At 33.8% G+C, this 25,949-nt stretch overlaps 2 protein-coding genes across 8 annotated transcripts; both read right to left on the reverse strand.

Moving 5' to 3' along the window:
- Window positions 1–1,435: 1,435 nt before the first annotated feature.
- LOC126857068 (laminin subunit beta-1) lies at window positions 1,436–13,843 on the reverse strand. Of its 4 annotated transcripts, none has more exons than XM_050606164.1 (15): window positions 13,526–13,843; window positions 12,913–13,063; window positions 11,637–11,690; window positions 11,311–11,406; window positions 10,661–10,877; window positions 10,145–10,441; window positions 9,396–9,958; window positions 9,021–9,200; window positions 8,372–8,697; window positions 7,538–7,954; window positions 7,016–7,211; window positions 6,382–6,828; window positions 5,595–6,102; window positions 4,088–5,171; window positions 1,436–3,937 (listed from the first exon to the last, which is right to left on the reverse strand). In XM_050606164.1, exons 2-15 carry the CDS (start codon window positions 12,977–12,979, stop codon window positions 2,969–2,971), a joined length of 5,421 nt encoding a protein of 1,806 aa, XP_050462121.1. In that variant the 5' UTR covers window positions 12,980–13,063; window positions 13,526–13,843; the 3' UTR covers window positions 1,436–2,968. The 4 variants fall into 4 exon arrangements, with proteins under 4 accessions (XP_050462121.1, XP_050462122.1, XP_050462120.1 ...); XM_050606165.1 differs by having other exon boundaries at window positions 12,913–13,084; window positions 13,522–13,843; XM_050606163.1 differs by having other exon boundaries at window positions 13,522–13,842.
- A 2,536-nt stretch (window positions 13,844–16,379) lies between these two features.
- Window positions 16,380–21,226, reverse strand: LOC126857080 (glycine receptor subunit alpha-3). 4 transcript variants are annotated; one of them, XM_050606191.1, is made up of 9 exons: window positions 20,862–21,226; window positions 20,441–20,585; window positions 20,202–20,284; window positions 19,888–20,031; window positions 19,724–19,806; window positions 19,345–19,479; window positions 18,917–19,017; window positions 18,520–18,837; window positions 16,380–17,693 (listed from the first exon to the last, which is right to left on the reverse strand). In XM_050606191.1, the coding sequence occupies exons 1-9, from the start codon at window positions 20,948–20,950 to the stop codon at window positions 17,541–17,543; spliced, it is 1,251 nt and encodes a 416-aa protein (XP_050462148.1). In that variant the 5' UTR covers window positions 20,951–21,226; the 3' UTR covers window positions 16,380–17,540. The 4 variants fall into 4 exon arrangements, with proteins under 4 accessions (XP_050462148.1, XP_050462147.1, XP_050462149.1 ...); XM_050606190.1 differs by having other exon boundaries at window positions 16,380–17,726; XM_050606192.1 differs by having other exon boundaries at window positions 17,592–17,777.
- Between the last annotated feature and the right edge of the window lie 4,723 nt (window positions 21,227–25,949).

Consider the following 25,949-nt stretch of genomic DNA (forward strand, 5'->3'; position numbering starts at 1 on the left):
TTTGCCTATAATATTGTCAGATTCTATCATCCAAATAACTCGCTGAAGTAGGAATGTTTTGTGAGGAAAAAGTTTATATTCTTTAGTAAATGCATCGCTGCGATGTCAAATATTGGAAAGTAAATACCCAAAGAGTCGGTGTAATCAAATTGTACACACGCAATAGATCGATTGACACATGGACATTGGTTATCATCAAAGATTATAGTTACCAAGTTTCTCAAAGTTTTAGCAATTGATATCATATAGATACACCTTTAAAAATTCGTGATTAAAAAAGAAAGATGTGATTATTCATTATGTGACGGTTTATAAATTGAAATTTTTGTTACACTGTGTGAGATCTAATGTAGTATAATTTGTTCGCTATATGTACATCATCAGTCACATACTGCGATAATATCGCGTGTTCTGCTTTTAGTTCTCAGTGACGGGTCAAAGTGCGGGTTAATCGTGCAAAGTACTGTCGAATTTTCGGCATTACAAAGCAACAAAAAATAATTCCCTTTGAAGATAATTCGTTTAAATGCTTTAGAAGAATTTAATAAAGAAAAATTTATTGCACATTGCGGTATTTTTTAAAATCCCTTTGCAATCTTTTTTAAGAAATTAGATTTCTTTTCTTCATGAAGTGTCGCTATAAAAAAAATTATAATACGCATATATCACATTAATTATTTGAATTAACATTGTTTCTATAATTGTTAATTGCATAAAATGGAATGTATTTAACAAATAATGATAATTTTTACGTCTCTAATTTTTTTATTATAATTTTATTTATTAAAAATTAATCTAAAGTTTAAATATTTTTTTTTTTTTTTTTGAAGGAAAATTGACGGTAATCTTTTTTGTCATTATAATTTTCAAGCATTTCCGCGTTTCATTTCTTTCATCTCTATAGAGAACCACTGATTCATGTACTGAATGAATCCATTGTACGCGGACAGCGCTGAACACATACGCCATTTGAACTGAACAGTGCGCTATTCACGAAATATTCGAACGTAGTGTGCGTAGGCTCTCATCTGAAAGGGAAAAAGGGCGACTTTAAGGAACGGGTCGAAATGACAAATAGAACATTCTTCACGCGTTACTATAGGACTGAGGAAGCTGACTGCTAAACTGCCGAAACCCGAACTCCTTCGAAATCGAAATGGAACAGAAGCATTCGATGCTGCGATGACATTCAATAAGGGAGAATATAATCAGCGCACATGGCTTCGACGTAACCAGACTCTATAATAATAAACGACAAAATCTATTTCTAGGTCCTATGGAGCAAATGCATTAGAATAGCGTTGAGAAAAATTTGAAAAACATAACGGCGTTATACACACGTTCGTATATACACAATAGTAGTGTACTTTTGATGGATGTCATTAAGCAAACGCACTATTAGAGTATTTGCATTATATTTAACGAGATATATATATATAGTAATATATAACAGGAAATATATTTTATCATTAATGATATGATATTTCCGACAATTTCCTTGCACGATACCGCAAAAAGTCGCAAGAGCGAAGATAAATGATTATCGTAAATTGCAGATTTTTAATGTATAGCAATGGAGAAACTTCATATTAAAATACAATGAAATATAATAACATACATAAAGCATTAATCTATGAATTTGCAGAGATTTTAATCGCTTCTTTCTTTCTTTTGGCACAACTCTCATTTATTTCAATAATATTACAATATTACAAAATATAATTATGCGTAATACGCCATTAAATATTATTCTTAAATTCTTTTTGGTTTAATCATAGCATCGTTTTGCTCATTTAAGAGAAAATTCTCGACGATATTCGATATAATGTATGAGGCTGGATCACATGCAATGACAAATAACGAATCTTATTTTTTTTCGTTTTCATATCGCCAGAATAATTATACGAATTTTGTTAGTTTTCCTACGTTATTTCTTACGCGGCTTTCTGTCATTCTTATAATTAAAGAATTGAGATTAAAATTGCAAGAGAAAAATGCTGAATTTAAAAAAAGAAATAAAGAAGAAAAGAGAATGTCGTATGAATTTATACGAATGTAGCTTTAGATATTTACATGTTAGAGCGATCTGTAATTATTTACAGAGGCTGCAATAAGGCCTTACATTTTGTTCATTAAAAAATGAAATATGTAGTGAAATATATGTATATGTGATATATTGAATAGAATTCTGCAGAAGTCTTTGATAGAGTATAATCGTGTCGCAGAATATTTATATTAATTATTTCTTAATCTTGCGTTATATTTATTTTAGTTATTTACATTACGTGACACACCTATTTTTACCGTATCATCTATGGAATACTTCGCTGCAGTTTCTTTTTGTTTAAGTACCAAGTATAATAAAATAACGTGTGTATATATATCTTAATGGACATAGAATGTGTGTATATAAAGGTAAAAAATTGTTGTTACGAGATGTAAAGATGTAAAGATTGCAAAAGAGGGATTAGAAAATTTAACGAAGTTAAAGGTAATAGAGAAAGTGGCGTTTTGCTGACGATCTCGCTTGAAACGACATATGTTGTAACTGATACACTTACGGATCGTCTTCTTTACAGTTACTAAGAGGCCCCTCCATTTACATTTATGGCACTAATAATCTCTTTACCTCTCGCAATTCTATGCAGAATATAACTTGCGATTGCATATAGCATATACAATATATATGCAATACGCAGGTCCGTTTTTTATATATCAGAGTAAAAACCATAACTATTGCACAGATATAAAGCACCGGTCTTACGAAAAATAAAATTTCTCAATATAAGATGTGCGTTGGAAGAGATCCCGTCTGTAAAGCGAGCGATTTTATCATCGAGGTGTGTTAATATAATAACTGAGAAAAAAATATATCTGCGTCGTTATCATACGTATCGTATACTTTACAGACGAAATTCTTTCGAGAGATACTAATCCTCCCGTTACTAATTGCAGCTTAATTGCAGTTTTAAGCGGAACACTGTCTATACAACTGTGATTTATGCTCGATCTCCGCCAGATATTTTTCCATTTCCATTGTCAGCGCGTCGATGTCGCTCATCAGATCAGTCAGCAGTCGTTCGTTGTCCTTGTAAACGCTTTCCATGCCGTCCAAGTCTTTGGACTTGGTTGATGTGTCCGCCGTCAGTTCAGAGGCTCGCTGCAAGAGTCTCTTCGCACGCAATATATCGCCCTTACTCTTGTTCATCCGCTGATTCAGCGACTCATCTGCCCGCTTGTACTCCTCCGACAGTTTCTTTGTCTTGCCGTCGATCACTTGCGCCTCGTTAGCGACTTTCTTCGCTTCCACGCCGATTTCCGCCAGGACGAAGGCGTTCTTCGCGGATTGCGTCTGCAGTTGTTTCAGACGACCGTCCAGCGCTTCCACCGAATAAGTGGTGCTATTTGCTTGGATCTGAGCGGCTTTCGTCACATCGGCGATATCCGCCAGATCCTTCTGAGACTTGGACACGTCAGCTTCCGCCTTGTCGATAGCGTTCTGCGCTAGATGTTGAGCTTTTTGCGCATCATTCAACAATACATTCACCTTATTCGCTAAAACCTGCTTCTCGAGAGCCGTCTCCTTGGCGCGTTTAGCGCGTTCCTCGAGATCGTGAGCTAGTCGAAGGTCGTCTTCGGTATCGGCGAGTATTTTCTCGGAATCAGTGAGAGAGCCGACGATACTTTTGATGCGATCGGCTAACCGCGTAATCTCGTCCGGCTCCAGCTGGATGTTCTTTGCCAGTATCTCCTGCGCGAGATCTCTGACCATGGCCGGTGTGGGCTGATCTTCGTCCAGAGTGCTCCAAATTCGCTTTGTTATGTCGGACAGGTCCTTGGTGATTTTGTCAGAGCGATTGCGCGCGTCCCACGCATAATGGAAGGCGTCTTGAGCATTAGATCTCGCCGCTGTTGAGTCTTGCTTGATCTGACTCATCTGAAAAAATGGATTAATCGAATAAACTGTAGATTTGATATAATTATAGGAACAAATTACAGAAAAATAGATAAATGATGGAGAAATTAAAGTTCTCGTAAAATCTCAAAACAATTATAATATGCATTATTTTTTTTTAGTAATATTTACGTTACGCAGCAGCTGCTCAGCCTCCTCCTTGTGACTCTTGATCTTAGCAGCCTGCTGCTTGGCGACATCCAGAGCCTGGTTGGCTTTGCTAACTGCGCCGACGTCGCAAGACAAACCTCCGCAGAAGCCACAACCTGCACCGCCGCAAACGATACTGCAATCTGTCACATTGCTGCCGCACATCTGTAGATTTAATTCAGGTATATTCATATTAAACGTTTTTAGTTTCTCGTTCAGCTTCATCAATGACTCCTTGTTTCTCTCTTGCGCTTCGTCTACGGAGGCGCGATTTTTTGTCAATAGATTCTCGGTATGCTTGCGGAAACGTTCCGCGTCGGCCAATACATTGCTGGTTTCGTTTGCCATTTTTTCAGCCTGCCTGGATTGCTCGGCCATCTGTTGAGTCACGTTCAGAGCGCCCTGTACGTTCTCTTCTTGCAACCTGGTGGCATTCTCTCGCAAGTCGGCGGCGGCTTCGTGTAGGCTATTAGTTCTGTTTCGCAGCTTCTTCAACGCGACGTCGCCGAGATTGACACGCTGACTGAGATTCTCCAAGAGATTGTTTGCTTCTTCCAATTGCTTTGCCGAATCGGAGATGTTTTTGGCCAATTCTACGGCCAAATTGTCTAATACATCCAAGTCTTGGCTTCTGATGGTGGTGTTGCCAATCAAATCTTGAACCTCGTTCAAGGACTCTTCCATATCGTCAAACTCTTGACTGTAAACGCCGGTTGTGCCAACTTTCTGTATTCTTGAAGCCTCCTGGATAACGGCGTTTGTTTTATTTCTAAGACCGTCTAATATCAGATCCCAATTGTCGAAACATTCGCCACATGGACTGCACTGCGGTGCCTCACCGTGATAGCCGCGATCGCATTGGTCGCATTTTTCGCCACCGATTCCCTTGTGACAAACGCATAATCCATTCTCTCTGTCGCATTGCTGGCTAGCGGAACCGATCACGTCGCATTCGCATGGATAACATTCAACGTTTGGATTGCCCCAGAAATTTGTCTGACATTCATTACATCGTCTGCCGCCGAATCCTGGCCTGCACTCGCAAGTTCCGTCGAAGGGGTTGCATCTGCACATAAAATATATTCATTTTTATCGGTTTTATATAATCTTGTCTTAAATTGATGCTTGACTAAAACAATCTTTTTTAGAGAATTGAGGAAATTTATCTTATATAAAGATACCAAATAAAAAATATTAAGTGAAAAAGAAGCAGGTTAAACTGCTTTAGCTTTTAAAGCCTTTATATATAAAAAAAAATTAATTTTAGATCTATGAAAGATAAAATGCTAGAAAAGAAAAATAAATACTTGTAGCAAAAAATTAATATATAACATAAATTAAATTAAATTAATTTTGTTAAATTAATTACATTTAATGATACAAATAAATATATCTTTTTATACACACACACACACACACACACACACACACACACACACACACACACACTCATATGAATAACATAATAAATTGCATATTTTTAACAGACCTATCTGAAATACTTCCAACTGCATCGCACTCGCAAGGATCGCAGCCTTGTCCGCTGGCTATCTTCCAGTGATTCTCTTCGCAGGAATCGCAAAGTTGTCCTATGACGTGCGGCAAACACGGACACTGCCCAGTACGATGATTACACGATCCCGCGGTCTTGTCGGTGCCCAGCACATTACATCTACAATCTTGACAATTCTGTTGAAGGGCGTCTCCGTAGAAGCCGGGTTTGCAGATTTCGCAGTTGGAACCATCGGTATAGAACAGACATTGGAGGCAATGACCAGTGTGCGGATCGCAGTTACCAGCTCGACGTAAATCAGTGTTATTATTGCAATTGCACAGCTCGCAGTTACCACCGGGTATTTCCGGATTACCGTAGTAATTTTCAGCGCAATGCTCGCATCGAGGACCGGAGTACCCCTCGAAACATTCGCATACCACGTCCTGCGTTACAGAATCTAATGAACAGCTGTTGGCATAGGAGTGACCGGATTCGCGAGTACCTGTTATATATAGTACACAAATATATAGTATTTTATTTTATAAATAAATGCTACAATAAATTGACTTCTCAATTTTTTATATTTATTGTTGTTATTAAAATTGTTAAAAAATATTTAATCTTTTTATTGCTAAAAGAAGAAAGAGAAAAATATATAAGTTATATAATTATAGATGATGCGTGACTAACAAGTTTTACATGCCTGATTTCGATGAAAAAGAATGCGTGATAAAATTATTACTAATCAATATACAATTTATCGACAGAAAATTACGCTCACCTGGGCAGGGACACGCTCTGCAAGGTATATCTACACCGATCCGCGGATCGCCATAGAAATCATCGACGCAACGATCGCAATTATGTCCGGTGGTGGAGTCTCGGCAATTGATGCAAGCCCCAGTCTTGGAATCGCAGCTGTCCGCGTGTCCATTACACTCGCAGCGCTGACAGTGCGGGAAGTTCCAGAATCCGGGCTCGCACTGACCACAGGTTCTGCCGTAAGTGTTGGGACGGCATTTGCAACGGCCGGTTTCGACGTCGCAGAAATTATCGAGGGCGCCGACACCGTCGCAGTCGCAAGGGATGCAGCCCTCGGGTCCGAATCCGTACGTTCCCGGCGCGCAGCGATCGCAACGTCTGCCGACCACATTAGACTTGCACGGGCACATTCCGCCATAGTTCTCGCATAGAAGACTGCGAGAGCCCGTCGGGTTACATTCGCAAGCTAAAATTGAATTTTCCCGTTCGTGAGAAAAATTAAGTAACATGAGCGGAATTAAAAAAAAAATAGCACAAATCAAAAAATTGCAACGGTTTTTCCACCATAGAGATTAATTATACTGTTGAATACCATCGCGATTTTTCTTTCATTTAATGCATATTTTAAGCAATTAGACATTATGACAACTTACAATGAGCACCATCGAAAACGTAATAGCCGATGCTATTCTGATACTTTTTGCAGATATCGGGTACGTTATTCCACACGTTGTTGACGTCGTTAAAGAACTCGTTGCAATGATACCGTTCGTATTCTTGACGGCGCAATTCACCCAGACCCGGTATTTTGAAGAAAGGTATCACCTCTATTCTCGGTTTCAAAACAATCTACAAAATCACATAGGCATAATAATGAAACTATCATATTTTAACGTCATCGTGACTTGAATTACTGGAAAAATTCTTATTTATATTGGAATATATCTGAAAAAGATGTAATTGGTGACTCTTATCATTTAATTTTTAAGTTTGAGTAATATTTATCTATTTATTTTACGTTTTTACATGTATGTATTAATATAATATACGATTTGAGCATATCACAGAAGATTATTATTAATACATTATGCGACTGGATGTGTGTGTGTGTGTGTGTGTGATTAAATGATATATATATTTTAATAATTTATTAGTCAAAACAAGATATATATTACCGAATCGACCAAGATGGAGGCCGAAGGAGTATCCTGTGTTATGTGGCTAGTGAATTTACGGAATTGCAACAACAGATTATATCGTTTCCCTGCTTCCAGACATACGGCCGGTTGTGCCACGGCGCTTCTCGAATGTAGGGGCAATTGAGCCCATAAACGATCTTGGTCGGATCTCCAATCGGCACACGGCCCAGTAGGATCCGGCGGATTATCTCTCTCAAGAATAATTTGCACGTCCTCCCAAACTCCCAGGTGTATCGGTTCGTATCGCACGATCACGTCGTACCACATGGATCTGCGAATGTCGTCAATAGTGAAATTCAATACTGATCCTTCGAGAGCTTTCATGAAACCCGTGCCGGTCCACGTGCTATTCTTACCGTCACGGTAAGGTTCTCTGATTACCACTTGACAGTTCTGAAAAAAATTTGCATTTTGATCTTAAAATATTCCGAGATTTTAAACAGATAGATAATTGATTGGTTTATAAAATTCTAGAGTCTAGACAAAAATTTTTCATCAATTTTTTTTGTATTTGATATTTATTTATCTACATTGCATCAGATTTAATACTATTTATGCTTTCATTGATTTACAATTTTATTAACATTTGTGCTTTTTTTATATAAAATTTAATATAATAAATGTAAGCAGTAACTATTTTATTATTGTTTTATACTTAATACTTTTTTATTTTACGATTTTATTTGTTTTATTATTTTTTGCGATTTAAGAATAATATATTCTCTCTCTCTCTCTCTCTCTCTCTCTCAATAATAATATTAATAAACAATATTAAAACCAATTCAAAAAACTTTTTCAATAAATACTCACATCAGTAGCTCTGGATAACTCTCCCTCATAAATAAGAAAGTCTAGCGAGCCAGTGTAATAACTTTGCTCCGGTTGATTGCAGGTTCTTCCGCTGACGTGCGGTCTACATCTGCACTGGCCGGTGATGACGTCGCAAGAATTCTCGTAGGAACCGCCGGGGTCGCAATCGCAGGGTTTGCATCCATCGCGATCCTCGGATAATCCCCAGAACTCCGGTAAACATTGGTTACAGTCGCGCGCGGTGACGTAACGCTTGCATGTACATTCGCCAGTCATTACGTTGCAACCCTGATTGTCGACGGTGCCCAAAGTGTTGCAGGTACAAGCTGTAATTTAAAAATAATCAATTCTTTTGCATAATTTTGGAGAATTCATTTGAATCTTTATCGGAGGTGCTTGATTTTATCAAGATAAATTGGATCCACTGGATTCACAAGTCGCGTTAAAAATAAGTGTGATAACTTAAAAATTTAATCATATTAATAAAATAATCAATATATAGGGAGATTAAATCTTTTCATCTCATATAATTAAAAGAAATAAAGAAAATCTTTATTTAAATATTACTTTATGTGAAAATATGGGAACACAGTTGCATTATTTTTTCAATAGATCACACGGATTCGGATAATTATAATCATCTTTTTACCTTGACAGCCCTCAGGACTGCTGGGATCAAAATTCCAGAAACCGTTTTTGCAACGATCGCAACGACGTCCTTCGACATTCGCTTTACAGTGACAGCGTCCGGATTCGTCGCCACTGAGAATATCCGTTCTCGAATCGCATATTCCATCGTCCAATGATCCACCAAGGTCGCAATCGCAAGCTGCGAAGAAGAAGATGGTAAGTTTTTAATATCACAAATTTAGTATTTTACAATCCTCAGTACGTTATTTATATTTATCTTTGTTTAAAGAATTGAAGCAGATAAGAAATGTAATGATTTTATAATAAAGAAACTGCATTTAGATCAAACATTATATAAAGACGCATTAATCAACTAAAGTAATTGAAAACTAACGTTGACAAGCCTCTGGGTCAGAGATATCTTTTGTCATGTCGTGATAGTAGAATGGTTTGCACTGTTCGCAATTCTGTCCCCGCGTATTATGCTGACAATCGTCGCAGACTCCGCCGGACACTCTTCCAGATCTCTCGTAAACTGCCTCATCAAAGTGACACGAAGTGGTGTGATTGTTGCAATTACACGGCCTACAGGCATTGGTCTGTTTGCCGACCGCGGGTTTCCACGGTAGATCATTGTAAAAGTCTTCGCAATTTTCGCAGTTGAGTCCCTTGGTATTGTGAGTACACTCGCATCTGCCGTGGACCATGTTCTCCTCGTCGGCGACTCCGGGCAACGGCAAACATCGGGAAGCGTGTCCGTAGCAGGAACAGGAACCACGAATCACCATGTCTTGAATGGCGTAATAATATTTCTCGCGAATCTCGGGTCGATCGTCGAGCAAATCGTCACCTAATGTGTGTAGCCCCATCATGATGATCCTGAGGTTTGTAATCTTTAAAAGATTCTGCACTTCTTTCGAGTAGGGATTGTCAATGTCCAAATTTCGCGGCAATACCCTGGAATGTATCAGTGTAAGAATTAATCGCAAGTTCACCGAATAGTTAATAATCACAATATTAAATTATAATCACAATTGCAAGCAAAAGAGAGTTTAAATAAAAACATAGTGTATAATATATTAAAACAATAAGAATAAATTAAAAATAAATAAATAATTGCTAAGATATAATTTAATTTCTTACCTGAAAATTACATCGCCGCCAGTGGATGGTGCCACAGCCGAGTATCTTGTCTCGCAAATGACGTCCGTTAATCTTTGGGGTGGATGGGTAGGAATCCCGGGGAAATAGTGCTCGCAATTGTGAGCGAAGTACCGGTATACCTGCCAGGTCTGACCAAAATCGTATGACCGTTCGATCAGCATGGCAGCTGGTCGGAAAGTTTGGAAGCGAATGATGATGTGCGTGAAATGAAACTCCGCCTCGAGATCGAAGCGTATCGTGACGTTTTCTACACCATTTTCGGCTTGCCACCACGATCTTAAATTTATAATTATTTTTTTATTGATTTTAAAATATGCCTATGATATATGATTTAATATATATTAGACTTTTTATATTGATTTTGTGATTATATATATAAAATAAGTGTAATATAAATATTACGTTTTTTATTATTACTTCACAATAATTATAAGAATTATTGTAATTATTCATTATGTGTAAGAAAATTGTAGCGATAGTACAAAGTAATCTTACCCGCTGACAATGTTTTCGATATTGTGTTGCTGCTTGGGTAGTGATGCGTCGCAGAAGAAACATTTCTTTCTTTCCTTAAGATGGGAAACGATGCAGAATCGTTCAGGACCCGCAAGGCCGCATGTCGACGAGGCGCTCAATTTATTCTTACGACCGATCAGCAAGTTTCCAGTTGCGGGATAACACGAGCTTTGCTCGCAGGGATGTGGTCTTTTCCCTGCATCAAAAAAAGCTTTCGTTATTCTTACAATTTAAAATATATCGATTTAATTAGACACCATTGCATACCGATATATCATGCCGATATGCATATTATAGAGGAGAATACAAGTTTCCCAGTTATCGGTTAGTTTGCGTCGATTAGCACTATGTACGACACCTTTACCACATTATATGGGAGAATCAATATGTATTAAAAACACTTGGTAAACGTATCTATACACCGACGTCCATATCAATTTAAAAAAATAATACTATGCTTATAACGTTGAGTAAAGATGTTTCATTGTCATGATAAAGGATCTTAATTAGCAACCTTTTATACCATAAAAAAAATAACTACAGGGTATGTGTGTGTGTACGTGTGTTTGCCAAATATTTCTTTCGGAATAATGTGTCACATGTATTTACACTTTTGTTTACGCAACTACCTCTTGATTTGGGAACGGTCGGCCCTAACCGATTATGACGTTCTGTCACCATCTCCATAGGCGACATATCGCCTCTCTGCATCGATCCTATAACATCTATACACCTCCATCTTTATTTTCATATTTTCTGTACATAATTATATTACTATAGCGCGAGACGTCTTAATTATCGTAAAAATTTAATCATATTTCTTTGTCATTTGATTCTTTCTGAAAAGATCGCTAATGATACCGCGCAATGCAATGGTCAATTATTTTATGTAAGAAAAACGCAATAGAAGTTTTTTGGAAGTGAATAAAAAATAAATTTGAAATTAGAATCTTACCTCTAGGTGGTCCTCTGTAAGAATCTTTTGGTCTATACTCAGAATTCGCAGAGTCTGCAAACAAATAAAATGTTTAAAAAGTTTCTAATTGTTTAGATACTTATTTGATGTGCGATAACGAATGTTAAATAAGAAATTTGTGTATCATTATTTAAAAAAATATATGACTCAAATAGAGAATAGCAGAGAAAAAAACAGGAAATGTACGAAATTTATAAAGAATAAATTACATAAGACTAAGTGATTTTCTCGTTCTCTCTTTTGTTGTTTTTTAAGCTCAACGGGAATAATAATTTTAAATGTAATATAATTTTTTTAGAATTATTTTAAACGTTGCTAGAATGCATCAGTTATCAAGAGACGTACTACTACCGGTAGAGGCTATCGCAAGAGACAGCCGGATGTTTATGGGAGAAGACAGTTCTGGAAAATATCATCAAGCTCTCAATGAAATGCAAGAAGAGACGTGTCTCTGGGATGCAAGCCACATTTTACTTGTAAATTTTTCAACGACTTTGAAACTGACTCTTTTTTAAAGAAAATGTTGAGATTGATCATTTTTTCATTTCTGACATTAAATATCATATTGTATCTAATATCTTCAAATTAAGAATCGATTTTTAATTGATATCATTGATAAAAAATTTGTAAAAGATGGCTCGTTAGATACAGAATGATGCTTCTTATATCTTTGATATAATGATATTGCAGCATCCGTGAATACAAAAATACGCGAATACAATTTGATTCACACAATCGTGTTATTTTTCGAATAATCTTAGAGTAAAAAAATATATATAAAGATCTCTATATTTATTGAACAGTTGAATTTTACAAGCCGAAATAAACTCGCCGATTTCGAAAGGAAAGCAGGTCGTAAGGTCATATCACTATCTAATCATATTGGATAAAATGAATCTTCTCATTAAGGGGAACTGAATGGAATAGAACGATATTTCGTTCATCTAAAAGAATAAGAATTTTTATTCTATCATACATGTAATACATAAAGTAAAAACAATATTATAAAATGGCGCGCGATAGCGTGCAACTTTGAAATCGAAAAATTGTTATTTAAATTATTGTTTAAAAATATATTTTGAGTAAATCACAATTTTTGAAATTTGATACACGCAATGTATGTGTTGAAAATTTTGACCTAACATTTAGTTATTTAATTAATTAAATTAGTTATTTAGTGAAAGAAAACATAAATAAATTACTATGTATGCTACAATATCTAAACAACATAATATATATATTGATTATAACATACCTGTTAAGATAGTAAGTATAATAATTAAAGCAGCAATGGCCAAATGTTTGTAATGAGCACGGAGCATTTTTTCCGATTTTTTTCTATCTTCGTTTTTGTGGATTTTTCACAATGATTGCTAAGCCATGGACGCTGATTCGAAAGAGACTTTCTATGAAAATAAAATATAATCCTAAAATAAAATAAAAAATTGTTCGATATAAATACGTGTAAAGAAGATTCAATATAGTCAATGATTTTAAAATAATTATTATGTTGAATTTTTGAATGACACTTAAAAACAAGCACAAGAGATAATAATTAATAATTTTTAATATAAATAATTATTTAACAAGATCTAGAGCAAAAATATAAAAAAATGCGCAAGTTACGATATCAATCAATAAATATCTCAAAATAATTTTATGCCAAAGAGATTCTAAGTTGTAAATTATTTATTGAATTTTAAAACGTAGAGAGTCTCTTTATTTTTTTTTTTTGTTGTTTTTCAATCAAGTACATAACAATCGTTGCCATCAAACACTTCCGCACACCTGTAGAGCGAAAAGCGATTCTTATTGCAATTAGTATTGCAATTATATTATATTGTTTTTCTTTAATAGCGCTTACCTACGTTAAATTCTCGCGCTGGAGCAGCGCTACTTTAAGCCGGTGAGATATTTCTTCTTTTCTCGAGACAGGCGCCGCTTCGAAGTCTTGCACTCTAAATGATACGCAGAGATCTCACAGCGGCGATCGGAATTCTCTTGCTGAACTCAACCAAACCTCTCCTCCTGATTGTGTCACTGAACCCGATTCTTTTTTCACGCGGCACACGCAGATTCGTTCAACGGAGTCTTCAGGTACGGATGCACCTATACCGAAAATTCGGAAGCGGAAAATGAAAAACGCGGTGCGGACGCGCCTCGTGACGCGTCTCTCGCTCAGAACCTCGGCTCGTCAAGTTGTGACTCCGCTCGAGGTGCCCATCAGTGCCGTACATAGAGTCATGGAGAGAGGGAACGACGGACTTGAAAGGAGACGAGTGGGCCTAAATAATCGGCAAGTTGGATAAATTGAAATCTAACGATTTAGAGGTATTTTTGTTGCTCTTTGAGAAATGCAATTTTTGACAAATATTCTTGGAAAATTTTCTGCTTTCTGTATTTTTTGATAAAGAAGTTTGATTTTCTAAAAATATAATGTACTTGTATATTGAATCTCAGCGTGTATATAGCTATCTTTTACACGAGATATATATAAGATATTCTAGTATATTATTGATAAAATTTGCAAATGATTGAATGCCAATGTAATATATAGAAGTGCATTATTTAAATATTCTTTTATGCTAAGAAATATTTTGTGAAATCTGTATGTTTGTCAATTTATAGATAATTTTTTGATGATTAATATCCACGAGAGCAGTGAAAAATATTCTTTCTCTTAAATAAATAGTGTAAATCACATAGAAGTTCTTCTATCACAGGTCAACGTTCCGTTCGTCTGATATCATATATTTTTTTTTCGCGCTAACGCAACGCCGCAAAAGGCCTATAGATTGAGAACTCCAAATCATTATTGCTCCAATCTGAATCCTTGAGAGTTACACGATACTTTTGCACACCCGTTATAGCGATGCTTATGTTACTGCACACGTGCAACACACTTGGTATTTTTATGGCCTTTAAAAATCTATTGTTTCAGAAATAAATGGATCTCTCCTTAAATGTAAATAATATTTGCAAATTTTTTCAATTCACATTAAAGCAATCTATTCTAATATTTATTAATATTAAACTATACAAATTTATATATTAGATTTAGTCTTATATATATTTTTTTATGAGATAATTATACATATAATCGGTAATCATTCATTACATATAATCGAATGAGGTATATAATATTGTGAACAATTTTCAGAATCGCGGAATAAATATCCAGAAACCTCTTTTTTTACTTTTTTAACAAATAAAATATTTATTATATTAATTTTTCTGTAACAATTTATATTTAACATTTGAAAAAGCTTGTAAATTTGGGAGAATTTAAGAAGATATTAAATATTCATACATACATTATATCTCTCTCGTTATCGTGTAAACAGATAGCCAAATAATTACTTCATCTAGCATTGATATTTCAGACTCGTTGTTCCCTCGACACGCAGTGCCCTCGATTCTCTCATTAATCTTTGATGACACGACGGAAGAGGATGGGAAACGAACTATCCTGAAAAGGCGAGACGAGGAAGAGAAGGCAATGGCATCCTGCTATCGTAGCCGGGATACGTTGTACAGATAAGGCAGCCCACGCTATGCTTCCTTCCTCTGCGATGATCCCACTTTCCGTTTGTTCGCGCGATCGTACACTGATTCATTAAATTGGTCCATTCGCGATGATCTCGCGCAATTACTTCGTTTTTTTTTGTCTCTCTCTCTTTCTCTGCGAATTAATTTCTCATAATAATTGCAAAGAGGAATATATAAAAGTATATTTTATCCAAATTGTACACATATGAATTGTTCAATATTGAAAGATCGTAATTTCAGAAATGTCTTTTTCGTTTTTACTAAAATACTAAAAATTAAGATAACTTTTTGTAATGCAAATTACAATGCAAATATAAAACGTCTTGGAAATTGCATTGGATTTATGAAAAGAACATGTGCAAACTCTGGGCATTTTTTAATTTTCTGTAAGTCTGATTTATCCAACAAAATCATTATATAGAATATTACTTTTGGAAAAAATCACGGCGATTTTATTTATTTTATTGATTTATTTTATAAAAGCTTTATGACTCTGATTTTTTTTTTGCGCGACCATTTATATATAATCTATGCAATCTATACATAATTTTAATATATTATCTTAATCTATAAATATACAAGAATAAAGAGGAAACAAAAAATATTATATGATGCATTATATTAGGGTGCTAGCTTTCTGTTTGCCCAGTGCGTGGGTGCTACGATCCTGTGGTTGCATCGGTGGGGTTGAAAGTAGGCGGAGAACACAGACATACAAGCCGACAGATTCCCAGTTTAGTGACAATGACTGTCTTGTAGTCTTATTTAGCACCAATAGATGGCAATAGATATATATGAGAATTCTTGTATTTAATTATTATTTTGGATAGGCGATAATTAATTATATGTGCAAGAGTTGACAGTAAAATAATCTAAAACAAATTTAATTTTTAATATATTATATAATTTTTAAGAGTTTTTATTTTAACAAAATATATATAATCTTACAATTAGTAAAATATTAATAAAATATTAATTTTTCTTAATATTTTAAAAGATTAATTTTTTTATTTACTAATTTTTATTATAAAAAAATATGTTATTACCATTTTTCTTTCCCTTGTCTTTGATTATAAAATAGAGTCAAAAGTCCTTGACTCTATTGAACTTCAAGTTTAAAAGATAAATAAATGTTTTTATTACGTAGATTGTAAGAGAATTTAATTAACATCATTGACATTAACGAGATATCATAGTTTTTATTATTATATATATTTTAATTAATACCGTACAGATGTACAATAGAGATGCAAGTGAAACATTTATTGTTACAATAAGTTTCGACGACATAAAGTTTAGTTGCGATACGTCTGTAGATACTTATAAATAAAAAATTGATATTTTTATTTTGTACAATAGATATACCATTAGATAATCGTGACATTTAAAAGAAGCAATAAAGCCTATAAATTTTTTATTAGGTCTTTGCATCTTGATACAAGTGTTATATGATAAACAAAACGATATATGAAGCTAAGAAAACAGCTGATTCGTACAGTTTTGATGTCACCTTCTAAATTCATTAAAATTTATACGCAGCCTTACCGTACATCATTGATTCTATTTTACTTAGGCGAACCTCTTATTTATGGAAAGATTTACAAATACATTTACAGTAGAGTTTTAAAATCTTTTTTTAAAGAAAAAGATTTATAAAGACTTGCGCATTATTATAATCAAAATGTTTGTTTTTTCCCAATAATTGGGATAAGCAAGGAATAAATAAGTTAATCTTCAAAGGCATAGCAGTCAAAATACGTTTTCATTACAAATTGCAATTATTCTAGCATTATCAATGCATGAAATCACACTTGTAGATCTGTTACAACGTTATTGAATAATCATTTGGATAAAAAAAAACGAACAGTTAGAACAAACATCTTACGAGTGTATGTCGTGTGATAGATAATATCATTAAATTATCTATCTTAGAAAATAAGCAAAGAATAACTTTCGAGAAAGCAACATTTTGAAAAGTTTTTTTCTGTTTTTTTTTTCTTGAAAAGTTTTTTATAGTTATTACTACCATTGCCACTATTATTATAGTTTATCCTTGTTATTTAGATTAATGACATCTTCAACCCTTTGATTTTCATTAAAATTTTAACATTTTTATTGCATTTTTATATATAAAATTCTTAATCATTTGCGTTCGTGGATCGAAGTATTTATAGCATAACAATAACAAATTTTTTAAAAAGATCTTATTGCTTTTTGTCTTTTTTTAGCACGCTTCAAATTCTTCCAGTTTCATTGGCGGGTTATCTGTTTCTCATTTCTTACGCTATTCGTTTTTCAAAGTATTAATGCTTCCGTGATTTGCAATATCATGGTCTAGATATACTCAGCAAACATTATCCAATAGGTGACGTTCAGCAAGGTAAACAGAAAGGGGAAGAAAACTCGCGAGAAACGGTCAATGTTCAGCGCTCGCATTCGCGCTTTTTGGGCTGGAGTGGGTCCAGATGGTGGGCCAGCTGATGATTTCTGCGATCGGCAGGATAACAACATTGCGTTTTCCTGTGATAACGATCACAACTTGAACCGTCACCATGCAGATTGTCTCCTGTGCTTCGGAGAGTGGAACACGATTTTACTGGTAGAACCATCAAGTAATATATATAATCGCACAAGACATAATTTAATGTTAAAATAATTATAAATGACAAAAAAAAATTTAAATTGTGCAAATTAATGTATATATATATATATATATATATATATATATATATATATGACATTATTTGTTAAATAATTTGTGTGTATAGTAATTTATTATATTAAGTGTAAGTAAAGTTTAGTAAGATTATTTTATATCTTTGAAAGTACATTTTTATGTGATGCTATATTTACAATTTTAACAATTTTATAATTAATAAATATACTAAAAAATTCAATCATTTTAATGTTGGCTGTTAATATATGTTTTAAATAAATTTTACTTAACAATGTATTCGTCGCGTTTCCTCTATTCGAGACACAGGAGTGGTTCGAGATAAAAGAGCCAGGAAGTCAATTGTGACAATTACAGCAACAAAAATTGTGCAAAAACTTTTTTTATAAAATTAAACAAAATAAAAATTTGATAAATTTCATACGAAAAGAATCTCCCACATTGTAATAAAAGTTTCATCATAATTTTTATCGGATGTTATTATTTTTAAATCAGGCAAGTCATGCCAATTAAGTTAACGATCGAGTTTATCGTGAATATAATTATTATATTCAAATATTACATTATATATTCAAATTATCTTTACTTGTCAAAATCGATCTCAAGGCTCTCTGGAAATAAATGTCATCCAGGCATTACCTTGGCAGCGATGTCGAAGATCTTGTCGAGCTTAGCCGAATCTGCGGTACTGGAGGATGGCGGCGGTGGCGGTGGCGCGGGTTTCGCTGCCGGTGTATCCGAGTCGCCGAGAACAATGTTCACCAGACAATACTCCATCAATGCCATAAAGACGAATACCGTGCAAACCGACATGAAGGCATCGACGGCCTTCAAGTACGAAACGGGCGGTAACGAGGCTTGACTTTTGGCATGTTGCGTGGACAGGGTGAGCAGCGATGTAACTCCCAGAGTAACCCTAGCGGGCGCAGCCTCGGGTTTTATCCAGAATGATACCCACTACGATAAAGCAATAAAGGCAAATGTTTTTAATAAAAAATATATGACGCGATCAAAATGATAGAAAGCTTCTGCTCACCGACATGATGACGATCAAGCATGTTGGCACGTACGTATGGAATAAGTAATAGCCAAGACGTCGCTTCAGTACAAACACAACTTCGAGACAAGTAAAGTTACCTATAAAATCACAATATAATTTTTAATTAGGTTTTACATGCATAATTAATATACTTACGGTTTAAATTAAAGTATAAAGTTTAAGTGATAACAGCGCATGGATATTTGGGCAAAAAACTTTTTATGCTTTGAAATGTGTAATATCGATTAAGATACAAACACATAATTTTAAACACATTAATCGATTGAAAAGAATTAATTGCAAAAATTGATTATATTGCATATTCTGATATGTAAAGCGTCTGTGATTGTACGAAGATATGAAATATGACATGTATAGTTTTCTTATTCTTAAAGTGAAAATAATCATTTACGCTATTCACTTACCAGTGGAGTAGACTTGTGTGCAATCAGCCGTGTAATTTTTAACGAGCTGTAATTGGGGCAATTCGATATTCTCATCCACAACAAGGGGAACATCAGGATCCCATTGAAAGATCATTTCATCCGTTGTGTGCGATACTGTTGACCGAGTTGTTTTGTTTTAACGTGAAATATTGCTTGACATTTAATACATTACTAACACATTTAGCATAGTTTATTTGCATGTTACATCCGATGTTTAAAAACATCAATTTTTCATATATAATTATATGGATTTTTTAATAATATATATGTACCCCGATCATAATCAAAGTACATGTATATGTGGCATATTTAGTGAAAAAAATAAAGAAAAATAGATTTTTTTATAATTATAACTTACGACTTTCCATTTGCAATTTACATTCTTGCGTATCGTGAGGATAGATCAAAAAATTCATGGCGCAAGAAAGTTTTAAGGTCAACCTGAAATCGCCGATATTTATATTCAAATTTTTTTATTTCGAGACACGTCCACAGTAAAAACATAATTTATCATAAACTCACTTCACCATGTAAAGTATAGTTTTATCTTTATACAGCCACAGGTAATGATTTGGTATTGTCATTGTTTGAAAAGTCACGGATTTTGCGTTCTTAAAGAAGGAATCCGGCCGCCACATATTTTTCAGCCAATCGACCTCTAATAATCTTTAATTTCATCACAGAGAGAGTAAAATAAGAAAATATAATTGAAAATATAATTGAAAACAGTTACTCAATTTGTAGAAAAATTTAAATGTAATATCTACGTAAATACAAAATATATAAATGCTATCATAATTATTCAAAAAATTATATATACATGATGATTTATATACCTATACTCAGATGTCATATTTTCTGGCAGTCGGAGTCTATTGTCTTTCCATGTTTGGGCAAAGAAAATATCGGCGGCGTATGTCTGTAAAAATAATCTGTCTTACGTCACGATAATCGCGATTAAAAAGAATTAAAGAGCAACTGTGTGTAGATTCATTATATATACATATATATTGAGTTTTATAATTATGTAACATGTCAATCACTATTATATTTCTCTCTAAAATTACATATTTACCATTGAATTTTCGTCGATGGAATCGAGTCCCATAACAGTAACGTGAAAATATACAACGGTTGCCTGACCATCTTTTTTGGGTGGTCGCATTTTATCGTACAACTTAGGATCTTCCGGTAGGAGATCGAAAAATTCCAAACTTCTTCTGCAAAACAAAAAAAAAAAAAAAAGAAAAATATCCGATTTAATGGGAAAATGTCACATTAAGCTTTTATCGATTATTCTATCAATAAGAGTTTCAATTTCTTTTATAAGTTTCATTTTTTACGGTTAATCTTGTAATTATTTTTAAAAATTGATTATAATTTAGAATCGTTTTGCGATATAATGTTCATCGAAAAAAGTCGAAATTTTGATTTTGACATATCGATTATAAAATATGAATTTTGAAACATAACAACACAAATTGCAGTTTACTTACTGGGCATTCGCGGAGCGGCCGAAAAGCAGAAGGAGCAAGATGGACGAGAGCGTCACGGAAGACATCTCGCCTCCGTGTATCTCCTCCATGAAGGTATTTCCGCCGTGCTTTAACGCATTTTTAAGTCGACAATTAAAAGGAGAGAAAGAGAGAAAAAGAGAAAGAAAAAGAAGACAAGTCACACACTTTCAAAAGAAGGAAAAGAGAAAGCAAAGGAGGAACAAGATTTTCGAGATAATCCGGAAGCGAGAATCCGGCGCGAACGAGAAAGCTAAAGCTTCCTAATAGGTACCCCGAATTTACGAGGACAGGCAAGCGACGACTGAGTTCTTGAAACGACTTTGTCAAATCTGCAGAATTCTCATCATTGCGTATAGGCACGAACCCCCCGGCGACGATGGAGGTGGTGACTGTGGTCCCGGGTGGTGGTGGACCAGCAACGGCAATACCTCCAACCCCAACTCCTTCTCCTCCACTTAACAGAGGCACAGAGGGAACAAGTACTGGCGCAAAGAAGGGGTAACTCTCGTCCATGACGTATATGGCGACAGACTGTGGATAGAATCTCGAGTATCGCGAGCTGAATCGGCCGAGAGGAAAAAAGAGAAAGGTGGTGGTAATCCCTCGAGTAAGATGTACCCGTGTCATTGGTTTACATCGCTTGAATTTAACTCCAATGCGGCATATCGGCGTCGTCATTGCCACATGTGTAGACTTTAAATTTTCCGACATTGCTCTATCGCCAAATACATTTACAATTTTATCACTTTATCCGATTAGATTTTAGAATTTCTTTTAAATTTATTATTTTTTTTTATTTTCTCTTATTTTGTCCTTAATATTTTGCGATGCAATGTTTTCTCTCTCTTTATAGACACGTGTAAGAGAAGTTTGCTAATTGGAAAAGAATATTTTTTAATTAAAATAGAATAAATTAATCAGATTTTTATTATTAAGGTATATAATATTAAAGATTGAAAGGGATGCACAGATAATATTTTTTTCAAGAATTATCTTATCAGATGGGCAGTAAGATTACATTACATAACAACGATACAATATATTAAGAGATTTATTCTCGAATATGTTATGCTAAAAAAAGAAATGATAATTGTACATGTAAAGGGATATGTATAATGCTTTTCTTTATTTCTCATATTCACTGTTCTTCTGAAAGACTTTGACAGAGATACGTTAACTACCCCCCTATTTGAAGACACAAGTATACCGATCGATATATCGATCCCCGAAAATTGTGCCACGAATAGAAAGGTACGTTCGTCTCGCTCGTACAGTGTCGAGTGGCCACTTATCGAGAGAATATACATACGTGTCGATGTGTGCAAAATAGTTGGAGAAGGCACATAAAAGGTGAAAAAGGAGATGGATTTACGAGAAGAATGTAGATTTTTAAAATTATATGAAGACAAAAATTAACTAATATTAAAATTAGAAAAAGAAACTCGCAAAAAATTAAAAAAGTATAAAATTGCATATTTAATAAGCAATCTCATTAGCGATGTTGCAATTAATTATATTTAAAGTATAACTTTCGCCGATATCTTGACATGAGTAAATAATTTGTGCACGATCTTCGATACTTTTATTTCGCTTTTAATTAAGTTCTCTCAAGAGCAGTGTTCTCATTTTCAATTTGCATACACATTTTAAACTTCTTATACATAGCTGTACCTCATATATTTTGAATGTCTCAAGATTCACAAGATTGTAAAAAAAGACAGAATTTTTCCTATCATTTCAAATTTTATTTTATTTTTCACATCTTCTTCTACTATCTCTTTACATTCGACATTTGAATCCACATTTATAATAAAATGCGATTACTTTCCTAAACTAACGTAGCTGATGACCTGATAGGTAATTATTTCTTGATAATTATATAAACGAAGAAACATGGACAAAGAGGGGAAACAAATTTTCCGAACCGCAATGATCAGGTCATTGGACCTGCAATAGCATTGGAAATGTTAGATTGCCGCAACACTCGACTTGTGCTCCTTGTGCCATTCGTTTCCTGGCGCATTCTGTTACCTTTTTGCGACGACTGCATTTTATCGACATCACTGCTACATCTTGCACATGACAACAATATTTTGTTCTAAGACTTAATACTTGCCTGCATCATTTTTTTTTTGCATAACAAAAAAAAAGTTGAACGCGTGAAGGAAACGGCAGCAAGAGAAGATTATCTTAAGATATCGATGTGTATAAAAACGGTTCTTATGCTATATCTACATCTATGTTTAATCCTAAAATGTTAATATAATTGAAGACTTTTTGAAATAAAATAAAAAAAGATAACTTCAAGCACATATATTCTTTAATTGAAGAAGTCAAACGTAATTTTCATCATGTTTTATGTGTAAAAAAAAATTACCAAGTAACTTTTATGTTCTTACACATACTAAAATATTACAAAGTGCTCTACACGCGCTATTTATTTTCTTATATATATTATATATTTATCGCCATATATTATTTAATAAACACTTAAAAAAAACTGCACTAAGTAAAAAAAAGTTCTCAAATTTAAAAAAAGAATTGTCTTCTTAGAATGTGAAATTTTGACCTAAAATGTTAATATTAAATTAATTTACATAAATAATTTTTTGATCAAATTAAGATAAATTATCTTTTTTAAATAAATGTTAAACTTTTTATGCGGTATTAACCCAATTGTTGAACTTGATTTGAAATTCAAGAATACATAGAACAGATTCAACTTAAATTTATATTACAAAAAGTTGAGTATTTTAAGACGGTGACAAATCAATTATCATCATATGTTACTTGGCTATTGTTTTTTTCATCTAAAAATTATTTACGCTATTTATTGTTAAGATTCGCGGTTGTTTTTTGCTATCGCAAAACGGCAATATTGTTTTGCAATAGCCGAATTAGGAAGGGTCACACAAGGTATTGTGCGTAGTTCTATACATAATATGCAAAGTAGTCAACAAAATAATTTACATAATATACAAGAATATATATAAATCTAGCACATACACACATACATACGTAATATACACAAATAAAAAAATATTATAAAATATTATTTATTTGAAATTAAAATACTATGCAAGAAACTATGTTAAAGTAATTTTACTATTTTTCTCGTCAATAAAATGGTTAAGTGAGAAAATTTAATTAATTAATTTATTGATCTTTTTGATTAGAAAGTTAGACAAAAATTATTAGATATTACTAGAGGTTTTATCAGCTAATAAAAAAGTATAAAAGTATAAAAAAAGGATGATTAAAGAGATTATCACATGATCGTATTTAACTATGTGTATAATATAATGATTATGGATGGCTCGACAAGCGATGTAAAATCGATTACAAGTGCCGACAGAAGCTCTCAAAAATCACTCGGTCAAGGAAGCGATTACGTCAAAGGTTTTATGACATCATTTGAAGCATCATTGGCGGTTAAACGTTCGGAGGTACGGCTGGCTGTGCTTCCTGAGAGTTCTTCTGTCTGTTCAGAAGGCGGAAGCTAAAAATAGAGAAAAATACATTTTGCCAAAAATTGAAAAAAAAAGAGAGAATATATGCGCGCTGTAACATTCAGTAAAAATATATTCATTTTTTGACACGACGATCGCGTATTCCATCTAGATTAGCAAAGCTCGAGCGCATACATATGAGTCTCGCAACACAGGGGTCCTCGTGCTTTTTTCGCAAACGTCAGCTGAGGCAATTGCAGTATAGGAGAGTTGAGAAGTAAGCGAGAAGGAGAGAAAAAGAGAGAATGATGAGAGGGGGGGGGGAGGAGGAGGAGGAGGAGAAGGAAGAGGAGGAGGATGGGCGAGAAGAAGCAAGAGGAGAAGGTAGATTCCGCGAGGTAGTTGGAGACGATGCACGATAAGCACGCTCTACTCCCTTTCTCTGACCCCGGACTGTCTCTATGTCTTGTACGCTCGACTCCACTAAAAGTGCTCACCCATACCAACGTTTCCTGCCTATTATTTTCGACCGATTGCCGATTGCCGATTGTCGTGCAACTGCCAACGCAGACATTCTTCTTACGCGCGGCTACGTATTTCGAGAGTAGGACAAAAATCGGCAATTGATTTCATCTGTCATCGCTGATACGAATATACATATATAGTGGTACTTATTGATAAATGCAAATATGTAGCAATATTTTAATTCTGTACATTAAAGGATTAAACGCGGACATAAAAAACGTGACATGAAGTTTTTACAATATACAAATTTCATCATTACATAATGTAACGATACATAATTACATAACCGTTTGAAAAACATGCTTATTTCATAGATTAAAAAATTAAATTATAATTGTAAACTAGCAATAAGCTTATATTAGTTATATTAGTTTGCATCTCTGACATTTAATTTAAGCGCAAAAAATTTTTTTTCGATTGAATTTAATACAAAATAAATAATACGTATATTATATTTTAATTACATTATATTTTAATTATATTATTTTAATTATATCAAGGACAGTAATATACGCATAATTAATTTTATTTTATTTTTAAAATGTTCAAGTAACAATTGAATGAATGGATAATATATTAATCAGTATAATAATTATAAAAAATATCGAGATTTGATGTTTCTTGCCGTGTAAAATTTTTAGATTTATCATCAATAATGCAGATATTTATATATTTTCAAAGCAGTAAACTTATTTATCTTATTATGATATATTTGCAGTATCGGTAAATTTATCTTAGTGCTAGCTAGGGATTGAAATTATCAACAGACGTTAATCGAATACCTAACCTAACCTATAAGCCAGAACAAAATATTTGTCACATCCTTGTATTTATTTTAGCATTTGACCATTTAGAGTTGCATGCATCAAAAAGTTACTTTGAATTCTTGTCTCTCTTTAAGGGAATTGTCTATGATATATATATGAGAAGTGACAAGCTGTATCATATTATACTTTTAGATAATCTTTTTGCGTACCTCATCTTTATATTTTTATTTTTTCCGTATTGTAAATATAATTTTTTTTTTGTTTCAAACACGCACGCAGGAAAAGTATCAAAAATTAACAATCTAAAAAAAAAGTTTAATTGACGT

The sequence above is a fragment of the Cataglyphis hispanica genome, chromosome 20 (assembly GCF_021464435.1).
Source record: "Cataglyphis hispanica isolate Lineage 1 chromosome 20, ULB_Chis1_1.0, whole genome shotgun sequence".
Taxonomy (NCBI): domain Eukaryota; kingdom Metazoa; phylum Arthropoda; class Insecta; order Hymenoptera; family Formicidae; genus Cataglyphis; species Cataglyphis hispanica.